We start from the raw sequence: 15,500 nt of genomic DNA on the forward strand, positions 1-15,500 counted from the left end.
TTTATACAAATGCTGGTTAACATTGTATCCCGATACCAGATTTGCTCAAAAAGACTTCAATGTTGACCTCCCCCTTTGAGGTGTGACTGTTTACCTTTGACGCCCATGGGTGCTTTAATTAACACCCAAGGGCCATCCGTTATCTTGACAGGAGGACTGAGCAGCGAGATAAACCACAACGCAGCCTAATGACTGTCAGCTAGTTTGCAAAGGCAGAATTTGTTGCTGACACAGAGCCTATGTCTCTGGAGTTACAGGTTTCCTACAGCGATCCATCTCTACAGTACTGCCCCTTCAATAGTCCATTAAAAACCACTGTAACTAAAGCACAGCCACCGTTCACCTGCAAAAGAACTTGGTGCAGATGACAGATGCTGACTGATGGTATTTTTTTTTATTGTTGCTTGGTTCTTGACAGACAGCTAGGTCAATAGAGTATGGAGGTTAAGAGGTTAAGATTGGAGAAATTTTGATAGGACATAAAAAAACAGACTATTCAACAGCCAAAAGAGGGGGCAGGGGGGGGGGTCACCAAATTTATTTAACACTTCGATTATTTCTCAATTCTGAGCCAGCTTTGCTTGGCTGCCTTTCTGTCGGTTTGGGTTGCTTTGCAGTTACTTAGTTATGAACAATGTGGGTTTCAGGTGCGCTCTGTCAGTGAACCCCTAATTGAATTCACAGTCTGTGGATCACTCCCACTCACTGACCCATGAATGTTCCCTGCGGGAGAGTTTCCAGACTGAGAACAAGCCCAACCACCCACCTGCCACTAAGCATCCTCGAATCCCCCTTGAGAAACTGGGACTATAACCAACACTGCCCTGGTCTCCCAGCAGAGTCCGTACCTGCTTTTGTTTAAACGCCCTTGGTGGGCTCATCTGAATTGATCTTTAACACAGCGATCAGCTTTTCTTTTAAATATATATGTGACCAACATAAGGCACTTTTGTACACTAAAGAATGTCTACACAAAGTTATAAACCTATTCTTAGTAATGGTGAATCAACCATCCAATTGTTGATATTTGTGATAGGTCTCGATAGCCAAATACTGCTTCCCAGAGAATCAGACGAAGCCCTGGCAATCTGGCAGGAACTGAAAGATGATGTGGCAAAAACCTGGACCCTCATTGCTTTAGATTTTGTGCCCAGGCGTCTTCAGTCTTAAGGACAACAGAAGGGCCAACAAAATGCTAAGAAGTGCATTATACAGTACTTTAAAGTAGACTACATATGGCTAGTTTAAAAGTGTTCAAACTGTAGAATCCACATTGTTCTAGATCAGGGAAACAGAACGTCGATTAGCAATCCCCCACACACTGCAGCTGTAGTTTTGGGCCTATGCCTCACAGGAAGCAGGGTTCTGTTGTGAGAGTATCAGGCTTGTTTTCAATACTTCACAACAGAAATTAAAAAAAAAAAAAAATACACTTTCCTCTCCCTCACCCTTAGCCTAACACACACACACAAACACACACACACACACACACACACACACACACACACACACACAAACACACACACACACACACACACATTGGTAATACTTTTGTTATTGATTTATTAGTAGTAACAGATTTATTCTTCATCCACCCTTTACTAAAGGTTTTGGGGGAGGGCAAGTTTCTTCTTTTTTTGTGTGTCAAGATAAAAGGCCTAGAGTAATCAGCACTTCATTGTCTGGGGTTGGTGTGTGGTGAACTCAGCGCTCAGCTAGATTTTCAGGCCTAAGGGACAGCAGAACAAACAGGCCTCATGGTCGCCATGCCAACCAAGAGCAAGGATTGGGGGTGGGGAGCAGTCGACAGGGCTCTCCCACTGTTTCACACATACTGAGGAAGAAATGGCACTGCTGAGCCTTTCCCGAGCGGCTTCATTTTTAAAGTTAAAATGTAATCTCTTTAGTACTGCCGTTGTTTCTTGTTTTTGTAATGTGCTTTTATTTTTAAGAGGGTAGGCGGGGTAGTTAGATGCTGTTGATAACATTAATAGTGGAAGCCTGACACCAGTTACCATTGAGCCCGGCGTTCCACTTCAAAGTGTAAAGGTCTTCAATAACATTTGCATATGTGCCTTATGTTATGTTGTTTCTTTCATCTTGATTTTTATCTTTAGCTTGGAGTGACTATAAAAACACTAAGTGCACAGGTACAGATTAACCAGGGTTTTGAGTGATTTATTTGTAGCTTTTTTTTTTAAAAAAAACAAACATTATTATTAAAGAAAAAAATAATAACTTAAAATGTTTTTCCGTAACTCTAAAAAACTTTTTTTTTCTTGTTTTTCATATTTTATTGTCTAAAATTAGGTAATAGCATTCAAAGGTCCACGGATGGTTACTTATTGTTCAGAAGATAAAAAACCTGTTGCCCAATGGCATATATTGGTTTCAGGGAAATCATAAACTGAAGACAAGGGTCAGTCTTGCGTACTGTATTTGAACCACACTCCTGAAATGAATGTCTAATTGTCTTGTTGCAAAAGGATTCTGAAGCAATGCAGTTAGATCTAAAACCAGATTTGGAAATAAAGAGCAACTGCACCCTAACTATTAACTGGGAATGACTTCATAACACAGATAATACAACTTTTAATGAACAGATGCAGGGCAGGGTTGGCAAACCTGTTTTTAACTTTGGGTTTTTTTGAGCCAAACCTCCCCAAATGATCTTCAATGCAGGGGTTCTGTATTTGGGTGTTCAATAGTTGCACTAAGGGCACAAGGGTAGGAACTACTTATAATTAAGGCTACTGATTTTCTGTGTTAACCAATAAAACATGATAAAACACTCCCGATACAAAAAAATGAAAGCAGTGTATAGACAATACAAATTTAACAATAAACACCCCTATTTCCCAAAAATACAAAAAAATGTCCCTCCTTTCTAACTTGTATCTATCACTGATTCGTTCTGAATACTTTTAAACCCGCCCCAACAACTGAGTGACAGCACATTCCTACATTTCTATTGGAGACTCCGCTTGCGAGATTTAAAACGAGATTACAATCAGGGTGGAGGCTTGTTCGTGGGATTTAAAGCTGTATTACAGTTAAGATGTGGAGGATTTAAAACAGAATTGCAAATTGTGGCAAAATGTAAAAAAAATGGCTACACACAGAAACCCCAGAAGAATGCGTCCGTGACCATAAGGGTTTTGTTGTGGAAGACAGCAAAGGAAAGCAGGTATAAATTAAGTGTGCGAGTACCGTCGAGTTACTACTACACATATTTTGACGGAAAAAACAAAACACCCAAGCATTTAGGAAAAACGATAACGCTAGGAAAAGGCTTCCGTTTTTAAACTCGAAGTTATTAACATGGTCGTCTTGATTAGTATGTGAATGAGGTGGGAAAACACACCCAAAGGTAGGTCAGTGCCGCGCTGTACTGTAGGGTAGTGTAAGGGGGGTGGCGGTGGGTGCATTTCGTCTCTTTTCTCTCTCCCCTCCAGTACCCTTCAGGTCTGAGCTCAGACAATACATCAGCATGCTATGGGGAGGTGGACATTGTGTTGTCTTTCATTTGAGACTTTAATCCTATGTCTGCTTCGTGACATTTACAGATCCTATTGGCACTGTTAAAGAAAAAAAAAAGATTGAATGAATGGATGGAGCGATGGTATTTAACCCTGGCTTTAAGTTGCAACACAGGTTAAAGAAGACAAGACATCTGGGACAGACAGCCCACGCTGGTTTGAATGCAGGTTGTCGGGGGGGGGGAGGGGGGGGCTCTGAAATTGCACCAAAGCCAGTGTGACTTCAGCAAACCCTGAGAACAGAGGCTTTAACTTTAGTGCTGATCATACTTGGGTGGTCTATGACTCAGTCATAAGAAATGTGGTGCAGTTTAAAAAATAATAATGATAATAATACCAATAAAGCTCTATGTCTGAGAGCTTAATTAAAACCATTCGACAACAAACTATTGATTCTTATTTGGGACCTTTATAGAGGAATCCAAACCAGTACCCTTTCTGGCCCTGACCACAGCACAGTCTCCCCACAAAACCACCAACGCCTTCACATTCTGATTCTGGCAAATATGCTGCTTTTCCTGCAACACCCGACGCTCTGATCTTAAACGACACAACATAGTAAAAACCTGACATTAGCAGCCCACACCGCTGAACCACATAGGGGATTCGGGGCTGCTAGCAGTGCCGGCGTTGCCAGGACTCAATGGTGAAGATTGGACACAAGCTGGGTCTCTGCAGAGAATAGCTTTGAACTGGTTAATACTGTCGCTCTGGGGAAGTGGTATCAACAGATACAAGAGGAGCAATTATGTGAGTCTCTCCCCTCTAATCACTAAGCCACACTGCTTACCTATGTACCAGTCCCTCAGCTCTAACCACTAAGCCACGCTGCTTACCTATGAACCAGTCTCCCGGCTCTAACCACTAAGCCACTCTGCTTGCCTCACAATCCTTTGGCTCTAGCCACTAGGCCACACTGCTTACCTGTGCAGACGTCTTTTAGTTATAACCACTAAGCCACACTGCATACCTATGTACCAGTCCTTCGGCTCTAACCACTAAGCCACTCTACTTACCTCACAATCTTTCGGCTGTAGTCTCTAGGCCTCACTGCTTATCTATGCACTAATGTGTAGGCTCTAACCACTAAGCCACACTGCCTCCCTGCCCTCTAGTTTCACCCAAGTCAACATGCAAACTTTATTCACAAAAGCAGCCCAATGTAAAGGGCTATTAAAGTCAAGGTCACACAAAACCAGCGCTTTCAAGACAGATATTTTCCATTGATAGAATAAAATTAAAAAAGTGTTCTCTTTGCAAAAGCCCCATTTGTAATCCTTTTAGACAAATATTACCCGTCATATTACTGATAGGATGACCCTATCGCAACACCCATCAAGACCTCCAGCCCAGACCACAGATCCCTCGGTACGATGGGAAAATATTTTCTTTGCCAAAGCAATCTCTTTCGTAAACTTGCTATTTCCTTTTCATGGGTGCTCTGAGGACCTCGCTGCAGTATGTCTTCCGCTGTTCCCAGTCAGAGGATAATTGGAATCAAATGTTTCCCCGACGCGAGCAGCGATAAATAGCATAACATGTAATAAAATGAGTGAGCGTTCAGGGTCAGACCTGCAGTATGGGAATATGCTTTTAAAATAGTCACGATAATGAGGCTGTATTTACAGCACAGCAAGATCAGGCAAACTCCCAGATCTGTCTTGTGTGTTTGTTAAGTAAACACTCTGGTACGGTGCTGAAAAAGAAACACAGGGACCATTTACATGGATTGTTAACCCTTTCGTTGTCTTGCATACTGGAAGGTGAAGCAAAGGGAGGGAGCAGAAAATTAGTATTGGACTTTCCAATCCAATAACGTTGTACTACCCTATCAATAAATAGCCCTTTGCAAATAATCGTGGCGCGATTATATTATGAAGTTAAGCAGACTGCAGACTAACAATGAAACGACTGCAGACCAACAAAGAATAGTCTTGTATTTTTATAGTATACCCACTGGTATACGAGTTTGCAAGATTGCATTTTGCAGTTAACCTAATCTCATATGCATTTACCATACTGGGGTAGACTGCAGTATATTTTATACGGTTAGCTTGTGTTTTTTCCTCAAGCATTTGACATGTAGTTGCTCCATTTGAATTATTCTGCACATAATGAACGAATCATAAAACTCCCATGTCTTTTTTCCCTTTGGACTTTGCTCGCACACTGTGGAATTTTAATTATGACATCATTGTTTTGAATGTTATAAAGGGCAATGAAACAGCTTCTTGGCAAAGGCATCAAATCCCTGCTGTATTTTCTTGCTTTCATTTAAAAGAACAAAAGTCAGTTTGTTTGTTTTGTTACGCTGGCAATATCTATTTCATTTCAACACAATATTTTGGGTGCAAACTTGAGTCAGAAATAGTTAAACTACAGCTATAGCCAAATGTTTTGCATCTCCCTATAGAATTAACTAATTTAATGATTTAAAGAATGCACTGTTTTGCAGTTTACCGTACTCAACTATTCTTCCCTGCTCTTTGCCGTGCTTTCATATCCTTTTACTTTCACTAAATGTTAACACTGCTTTGCTTTTACAATAGTTTACTTCCTCTATACCAACCAGGCACTCCAAGGTATGGAGCATGAACCTCAGTAGAAGTGTGTGTTTGTATGTCTGTGTATTTCCACCCTTGTGGAAGCTCAGCTTAGCACTTCATTAGTCAAACCCTGCTGTGCAATATAGACAGCATAACAGGGGACGCGAGAAACTGCTTATTTAGTTTGAAAACTATTTTACAGCTTGTGACTTCAAAACTTTAACCTTAATAATACGCGAATACCAGAATCTTCGTCTCCTCGCTAAGTTTTTTTATTTTTATTTTTAGATATACAAACAGTTATGCCTGTTAACTTTCCATATGTCTTGCCAAAATATGATTAGGAAAGAAGTTTCTGTTCTTGTCTCTTCTGCTGGGAACAAAACAACATCAGCCTTCCTGAGACAAGGAAAGAATAAATAGCAAATGCTGTTTACACGCAGATTACATTTACACTCGCTCTCTGGCACACAGCGCTCGCTAACAAACAAGCAGACCCTCCTAAAACAGGAATGGAATTCTAAAATTCCTCTACAGGAAAAAAAAAAAGAAAACAGAAACGCAGACAGCTTGAGAAGGTGGGGTGTCACGAACACAAATGTAAATGTCGCTCTTTAAAAGTATTGGCTTTTCAACTCGCAACCCAATGCATTCTGGTACGTTTGACCTGTCTCGGGTACCATTCTTTCCTTCAAGAGAAGCAGGACTACTCTTACCAGAATGCACTGGGTTGCGAGTTGAAAAGCCTGAACTGTCCCAAACTGTCCCAGTGAACACAGAGCCATATGGTCACCTAACTGCTTTTTGAAAACGCTCATCCTATTAAGTGCCATTGTCCTCACTGAGTTGAGGACCGGCTATTTGTTGGAGCATTTCTACCTGTTGCCTCGTTTACGACATTGTAATGATAACGTACTCTAATTTTGTTAAGTCTAAAGGTAACGCACCACATTGCTTAAATAAACACAACTTGCTTTGTGATTTTGTATTTGGTACTTAATGGGGTTAAAGCTGGCATCACCATCCATAAGAAACAAAATAAAAATAAGATAAAAGCTAGACTCGGTGTGAAGAGAGCAATTGAAGTTCTCTGCCCAGTTAAAGCGTGCAAAGTAACCGCTCTTCTCGCTTCCGAGAGGTTTTGCTTTTAAGCTTGACACTTTGTAAAGACTAAGCTGACAACGTGCAGAGCCGCGGTTAGTGTAACACACAAGCTTGTTATGTTTAGGAGGATGTGAGCCCTCATGTCAGTGTTTGTGTTCTGAGACACGTGCAGCTGAAATGGCTGTGAGAAAACCTGTACCCCTAGTGTCTGTGACATGTAATGTAAACACGGTTTTACAGCGCAATTAAGGATTGAAGAGAAGGCTGCCAGCTGAAAAGGAGAAGTGCATCAAACCGGTGTCGTTATTTTCTGGTACGCAGATAAAAAAGTGGTACCCAGCGTGCTGCGCATGCCTAAACAACTTCTAAAGAACTTCCGCTTAGAAAGCACGGACGTGCCCGTTCAAATCCGGTATGTTATGCTGTTTTCGGTCTTTATCATCTTTTTAAAATTGAATTTACCATATTTTTCCACCATCAAGAAAACAGAATGTGAATATTCATCCTATGAAATACGTCACGTCTTGTACATTTTTTTTATTTCTGCAACTTTGCGGTGAACTTCTCATTTTGTCTTGTTCGTCGTGAATTGTTTTTTTCTTTTTAGATAAATTTCCAGTTTAAGTTTGCAAAATAATGTATAATTAATGGTTTGCAAAAAATAATATATATTTAATGGTAAATGTACCTCTGTTTGACAATAGGAAAACACATCACATCACAATTGATTGCACCTGTACCAAAATCTCACAGAGTACCACTTTCTAACATTACACAGGTCAAGTTTTGGTACACGTACCACATTGTGACGACGTACCACTTTATAACACTACACCTGTTCAAACAACAGAACAAAGCGGGGCTACATTAATTATTGGGGGGGTGATCTGGGGTTACGGTTAATTGAAATGTGACGTAGAAATAAGTTTTTTTTCGAAAGCATCACCTAGCTTATCAAGATAATTTAGCAAGACAAATAATCAGCTGTAGCAAACTTTAATAAAACAAAAACAAACCAGAAAATTGGCTTATGGGATGCAATTTGAGAAGCAGCCCTGCCGGTATCTATCATCTTTTGACTGTTGTGTACTCTGCGCTTATCTGGGTGTAACCTGAGACGACAAAAATGTCACAAATTGGTGACGCTTTGCAAATGGTGCAAATGGCCCGTTACAGAAATACCATCACTAACTGCAACGCCACAGCGTGCTCTGCTCAGAAAAATGAACCTGCCTGCTTTGCTTTCGTTCAGCTTCCCAAAATGTACTCTAAATCCTTCTGAGCAACACTCAAAGACTGGACAATAATGAGGAACTGTTTGCATGTGCGCTTATCAGGTGTGCCCCCCTTTTTCAAACAGGGCAAAAGGTTATTTGTGCATAAACTGGCAAGGCTTATCACTTACCTTAATCCCATGTAACATAAAAGCATAATCAGCTCTTAATTTTAGATAATAAACTGCAATCTTAAGCCAGCAACAAAGGCGTTCGAAGAAGCTTGATAAAGTAAAGCACTAGGGCAGCTGGGTGCTCTCTTTCCTTGTGCTAGAATGTGACTTTCTTTATTTTTATTTTTTTTGTTGTATTTCGTCACCTGCCTCTAAAACGTCCCCAACCTGCCCCAAACGAATTTTTTTAAACCTTCTCTTTCAATGCTTTCACATCCGTGCCCCCCCCCCCTTACAAACAAGTACCCCAGCCACAGCTCAAGAGCCGACTGGCTTAGTGGAGCTGGGTTTAGTTTGCTGAGGCTAAGCTTTTAGATCCATATTTATCACTATTATTAATTAGTCATTTTTCAGACGCTTTTATCCAAAGCGACCTACAGAGACTGTGCATCAACAACTGCTGCTGCTGCAGAGTCACTTCCAATAGGACCTTGTTTGTTTTACGTCTCATCCGAAGGACGGAGCACAGGGAGGTTCAGTGACTTGCTCAGGGTCACACACAGTGAGTCAGTGGCTGAGCTCGGAGCCTCCTGATATCGAGTCCTTTTCTTTAACCACTGGACCACTTTCATGTGCTTTAAACTGCAGTATGAAGAGCTGTCCTGGGGCTATCAATATGCTAGGAGGGGCTGAACTGCCTTTTCTTGTTCCTTACACTTGTTACAATCCAGGTCATTAAGGTCCTAGCTTTTGCATTCCGTTTTCAAAAAAACATATTTATCATCTATAATGTATAAGTCACGTCCCCACTTTGAACCCATTATGTAGCAGCTACACTTATAATGTCGCTGAGAGTGTGGATCGCACACTCAGAATGTCAATGGCAAAGCATTCTGAACATTTAAAAGCACAGCAGGTTTTATAAAAAACAGATTAAACACGTTAATATCAGGTCGTCAGTCTGTTTTTTTATTTAGATTGAATGACTTCATGTGTTTCTAAGGGTGGCTGCCTCTAATCAAGTTGATAGTGCGCGTTCTCTTGCACTCTTTGTGTGACAGACCCCCTGACACAGCAAAGAACGCGCGAGAAGTACATTCTCAGCTTGATTAGAGGCAGCACACCGAACACTTATAAAAATACATTGGTACTGCGTTGAAGAGAAGAGCAGAATGCAACAGTTCATTCCAACAGTTTACCTGTAAATTGACATGACAATACAGTAAGACCTTCCTCACTGTCCATGTCAACAGTTTTAATAGCACTTATTTTTCCATCAGAAAGGCTGTTCTGATTCCAGGGATTGTGGGTGCTAAGGCAAATACAGAAGCCCACATAATGGAGGGAGTGCGTACACACCTTCCAGTGAGGTCCAGTAATGAATAATTACTGGACCTCAGGAGAAGCCAGCCAATGCCAGCTGCCCTGCCCAAATCATTTTTGCCAACCACTAAATCAAAGCAGTGATCTGTCCCTTTGAATGGGCACTGGCCTGATTATGAAGTCTGTTTGACGTTCTCAGTCCACTTTCCAAACACAGGTGTGTAATTACAGAAACGTTATCCCAGCTGAATGAAACCTTTTGAAATGCAACCACTGCTTTTCTGTGCCCTGCCATTTCATTTGGCTCCTTTTCAAACCGGTCGGGCTACTTTTTCTCTGCGTTTCGGAGCGAACCTCCGATAAAATAAAAAAAGTTTGGGAACCCCTGGATTCAAATGCTGTCCACACAGGAGAGCTCTAAGCTCACTTCAATTGTGACCATAGCCAGATTCGAACCAATAGCGAAAAGACTTGTCTGTAAACTCAGTGCACTACCAGGCCCTACACGACTTTGAAGTTTGTGATAAAGCAGAGTGCTCAAATAATACAGGATATGAATCACTCTGCAGCTAAGTAAACGGGTAAAGCAGTACCTGGAAAATTCTAAAACGTGCAGAGTTAAGTTACCCCTTATAAACGTTTCCCCATAGTAAAGGCATAACAAAGTGAGCATGGTAAAGCCCAGAGAGGTATGGTGAAGCCTATTAATATACACGGCAAACCATGGTAAATGCATAGTATAACCATGGAAAAAGATTGGTAAAACTGCAAAAATACTGTGTTAACCTTCTATAAGTGCCATGCCATCTTTTTCGTAAGCATGGCATTGAGGCGCTTTGACACAAACACTGCAAAATACAAAATGAATCCGGACCCTGTTTCATGACTGTCGAACCAACCTCCCTTTACCTAACAATGGGGAGGGGGAGGGAGGGTGAAAGAACTGGTCACCTGTGTGTCTCAGGTGTGTGTGTGCGTGCGTGTGTCGCTGCAGGCAATACTTGATCCACCTGTTATGCTTGAATTCCAGAAGATCAACTATCTCCAATACACCTGACTCACTCGCTCACTCACACTGACAGACAAAACCTTCACTGTTCCACCCATGAAAGAACACAACACGCCCCATCACTGAGTCTATTGAAATCCGAGGAGAAGGACTCAGGTGCCTCAAGGTAGCAGCTCTTGTGAGCCTTGCCCCATCCATTATAAAACGCACAGGGATACAAAAATAAGGCTACTGTGGTCAAAGCATAGCGAAGGGGGCAGTGCTTCAAGGAAAAGCTCTCTGTGTGTGTGCGTGCGTGCGAGCTTGTGTGTGGAAACACGTAATATAGCCAAGCACAGTGCAGAATGGTTTCGGCAATGTTAAGGAAAGTACCACACACTATAATCAGCAGTGTGGAGTAGTGGTGAGGGCTCTGGGCTCTTGACCGGAGGGTCGTGGGTTCGATCCCAGGTGGGGGACATTGCTGCTGTACCCTTGAGCAAGGTACTTTACCTAGATTGCTCCAGTAAAAACCCAACTGTATAAATGGGTAATTGTATGTAAAAATAATGTGATATCTTGTAACAATTGTAAGTCGCCCTGGATAAGGGCGTCTGCTAAGAAATAAATAATAATAATCGATCGTGGTGGGGGCGGTGCTAGTCTGTGGAAGAACGTTTCGAACAAACTTTTATAAATACTATATGAACCGCAACTTCATCACAAAACGTATACAGTGCTTATCCACAGGACAATACCACGACCTTAACCATTCGCATTGCCACTAATCAGTTTATTACATTCTCCAGGGTCTAGCCAACAGGGACAGTACATGCGCATTTCCTGTTTGCATTCACACAGCATGTATTTGCACCACTAAGTTCTTGTATTAGTCCTGAATTTAGCATTAGTTTTGAATTACTGCTCCAGCTTGAAACCAACCCCTGCTTCTTTACCTAACAGGCACATTTCTCCCTTAAACAGCAATCTTATGTAAGGTAAAGTAAAGCAATTAAGCCGTTATCATATTACAGTGGCTGCTTTGTGAACTGGGTGGAGGTGCACACACAGGGTCACATCAGGGTGAGATAGCTCTATCGTAAATCTGCACCAACTGGGGTCTGGAACACTGCCTGCTCCACTTACAAGTAAGACATCCACAAAATACATAATAGCAAACGCTACGAGATAACAGTAATCAGGTGTGCAGTGCTTCACTTCGGCCATGACGGCCATGTCTATTTACAACCGAGCTAAAATAGCGAGGAAACATGCTGAGGAAATTGTAAGACCCTTATACAAGTTTCCCAAGAGGTATGGTAAACCAGATTACTTAACATGGCAAACCAGGGTAATCTATGGTAAATGTGTGACCAAAAGCATGATAAAATCAAACAACAACGACATTGCCTTCATTGAAGTGGCGTTCACTCCTTTCTCCAACACACACCTCCGCTAGTCATTAATTGACACAACAGTCAATATGCTGATGTGGTGGCTAAGGCTCTTGTTTGAGGACTGAGATTCTTTCCCACGTCCCATCCACCCAGTCCCTGTGCAACAACTCTATTCAGTCCATTATCGTTGAATCAAGTCATGAGTAGAGATCGCAGATCTGGCGGGAAGAAGTCGCCTCCGGACCCCATTGTGACGTAAACACCAAAGTCAAATTCTGATTTTAGGAACCGCACAGGCCGCACGTTATTACTGTGTAAACAATGCAATTATTAATAGCGTTTTAGTTGTAAACAGGAAAAAAAAAAAAAAAACACTTACACGCATCTTGATTGATTCTCAACGCACGTACCCCCGTTTTCACAGGGCTTATAATTATCCTGGCATTTGAAACCTGCAAAGAGAAAAGGACATGGTAAAAAAAAAATGTCATTTATAAACAAAAATTAAAACATAAAGCCAGTGATAAAACGTCATGGGTTGGGTTTAAGTATACAGGAAGTGTGTAGCATTTGGTATAGGACTCTTTAAGTAAAAGACCAACAGTAAACGGTCAGAAAATCACAGCCTTCTTTTTAAACTGCTTTTTTTCTTTCCCTTTCTGTATAAAAGTATCCCGTTTTTTTTTTTTTTGCAAAGGAACGTTATTCCAAATCTAGTATTGAGTCAATTTGCTAAGAAGGGCCAGTTCTTGTGAAAAGGCAGTTTCCTTTGAAAGGCCGTCTCTGGGATGCGCTACATTATATTAATCGTACACTGTACAAACAAGGAAACAGTTATGTTTGTATACTGGGCGAGAAGGAGATAGCGTTGGAGATCTGCTGTTTCTATTCAAACAATTGTGGAAAAAAAACTGCAAACTCGCCGTGATTGAATTAGCAAGTGAATGGACTTTTTCAGCGACTCTTTCAGTTTCGTGTTTGCTCTGTTTTTCCATTGAGGAATAATATACGGGTGCGTTAGTAAAGCAATGGTGTCCACTGCACCAAAAACTGCACTTCATTTCAGTTATTGAGTTATGTTGTACAGAAATAATGACGATTTAACGGCAGCTCACACAGACACGTATTTCTGACTAGACTCTAACATTATGAGACAGTTATTTAAAAACTGTTATTTTTATTTATTTTTTGGTTTCTTAAATTTTACTCCAGAAGGAGAGAGTTAAGTAAAACTTTTAGGCAAATTATATTGGGCAAAGTGTTATTTTACACAACATATATTCTCCTAACTCCCCCCCCCCCCGTCCCACCAATACCCTCCCCCAAACCCCCAAACCAAAGTGCATTTGTTAAGACCTTCCTTGTTCCCCGAGGGGTCTGATAGTGCATGGGAAAATAATTATTTCTTTTTACCCGCTTAAAATAAAGACACATATTAAATACAAAACAAGGAGTCCGATAAAGATTCGAGTCTCTGTATCCACGAAGGTGGATAGCGAGCGCAGTGTAATGCGCATTGGACACTGCAGCTGGCTGCCTCTCTTTGTGTGAGATGACTGGTGTGTGTTGAGGCGGCCACTCCAGTTCATTCTTTTCTCACGGTGCCGCTTAGCCCGCAACATAGCATTAGTACCGACCCCCCTTAGGGCTAGACAAATTCCATTCCAAACCATCCGGAAAGACTCGCACATGCATCTAACACAAGTTGTAGGGGAAAGCGACAGTCGAAAATCGCAGATTAAGTGGATGTGAATAAAAGGGGATTATATATATATATATATATATATATATATATATATATATATATATATATATATATATATATATATATATATATATATATATATATATATATATGCACACAATACATTGTAGCGCTTTGACGAAATCTCAATTTACTACAGCCTCAGGATAGATATATATATATATATATATATATATATATATATATATATATATATATATATATATATATATATATATATATACATATATATATATATATATGTATGAACAATTTCTATATCCCGTTGAGATGGGAAAGAAATGTCAGGAATACCTGGACCGTACGACCTTGCACCCAAACAAAAAACAGTGCTAAAGTACGGCCGACTACAATAAAAAAAAAACTGTTGTACAATAAAAACATTAAAAAGAAAAATAAGTTGTAAATGTTTTACAAAGTTGTATTTAGAAGTGCGTGATACACAGGCGCTGGGTTTTAGGTACGCTGCAGTTCAATTCGTATGAGACAGAGAGGGAGAGAAAGGGGGTTCGATGTTATAGCTACAGCTTGATAGCAAACGGGGAAAAAAATCACGTTTCTCAAACGTGAAAACAAGCATGCCTCCTTATGTGCAAACTCGTTTTTGCTGCTGTATACCTAAAAGCGATGGGCTGCAAGCAATCCTTCTATGCAGATTTTGCACCTCACACAATTATGAATATGATATTTTACAAGCAATTGGCCATTTATAAAAAAAAGTTGCACGATCGCCTGACATGTATTGCACAGCAGTATTAATCCTACGATTTAAAGATCTTTAAGAAGTGACGTTTACCTTTGCAGCCACGAGAAAGTGACAGAATCCACAGGAAAATCCACAATCTGTAATTCCCCATTGCTCTAAATGGTTTGAACAACTGATTCTTCGCTTCACAATGTTATAATACATCCATTAAAAACATGCATGCAGAATAAAAATTTCCCAGAACAAAATCACGTAGTGGATAACAGCGACATAAAGCATAAATCTTCTTTTTCTCTCTTCTTTTTGTAGTTGTACAAAGCAAAAACGAGCAGTTCGTTCCGCCTGTTACTCCTCCAAGCGGACTCTGTAACCCAACCTTTCCTAAAACTTCTGATGGAACTTTGAAAACTTTTTTTCCCCTACTTTACTCCGGTTCAGGCGTAAGTGGGATATCACTCCGCCTCCTTGCCTGGCACAATGAGATCCTTCCGCCTAAGACAAGTCAGGGAGTTTTGAGTTTAAAACGATGAGTAAGACGTAAGACGTAAATACACATTTTATATATATAGTTTTAACTACGGGTGACTTTGAGAGTAATGTTTGTGTAACATCTTGGTCTCAATCGTGAATTTGTTTGTTTGTTTGTTTGTTTGTGCATTTCATTTAGTATAAAAGAAAAAAAAGTGGTGGGACTACTTTATGTTTTAAAAGCCGGGGCTTTGTTTCTTAGCAGCTCTTTCCTGGA

At 40.7% G+C, this 15,500-nt stretch overlaps 1 protein-coding gene across 1 annotated transcript in view; it reads right to left on the reverse strand.

The window, feature by feature from the left end:
* The window catches only part of LOC117401950 (neurogenic locus notch homolog protein 2), a 54,585-nt gene extending 39,443 nt beyond the window's left edge, over positions 1 to 15,142 (reverse strand). The window contains exons 1-2 of the mRNA XM_059007214.1: positions 14,846 to 15,142; positions 12,664 to 12,736 (exon numbers count right to left, since the gene is read on the reverse strand). Coding sequence (XP_058863197.1) covers positions 12,664 to 12,736; positions 14,846 to 14,906 — 134 coding nt within the window. The 5' untranslated portion in view covers positions 14,907 to 15,142. The remainder of the gene's footprint in view (positions 1 to 12,663; positions 12,737 to 14,845) is intronic.
* Between the last annotated feature and the right edge of the window lie 358 nt (positions 15,143 to 15,500).

This window comes from Acipenser ruthenus, chromosome 34, assembly GCF_902713425.1.
Source record: "Acipenser ruthenus chromosome 34, fAciRut3.2 maternal haplotype, whole genome shotgun sequence".
NCBI lineage: Eukaryota > Metazoa > Chordata > Actinopteri > Acipenseriformes > Acipenseridae > Acipenser > Acipenser ruthenus.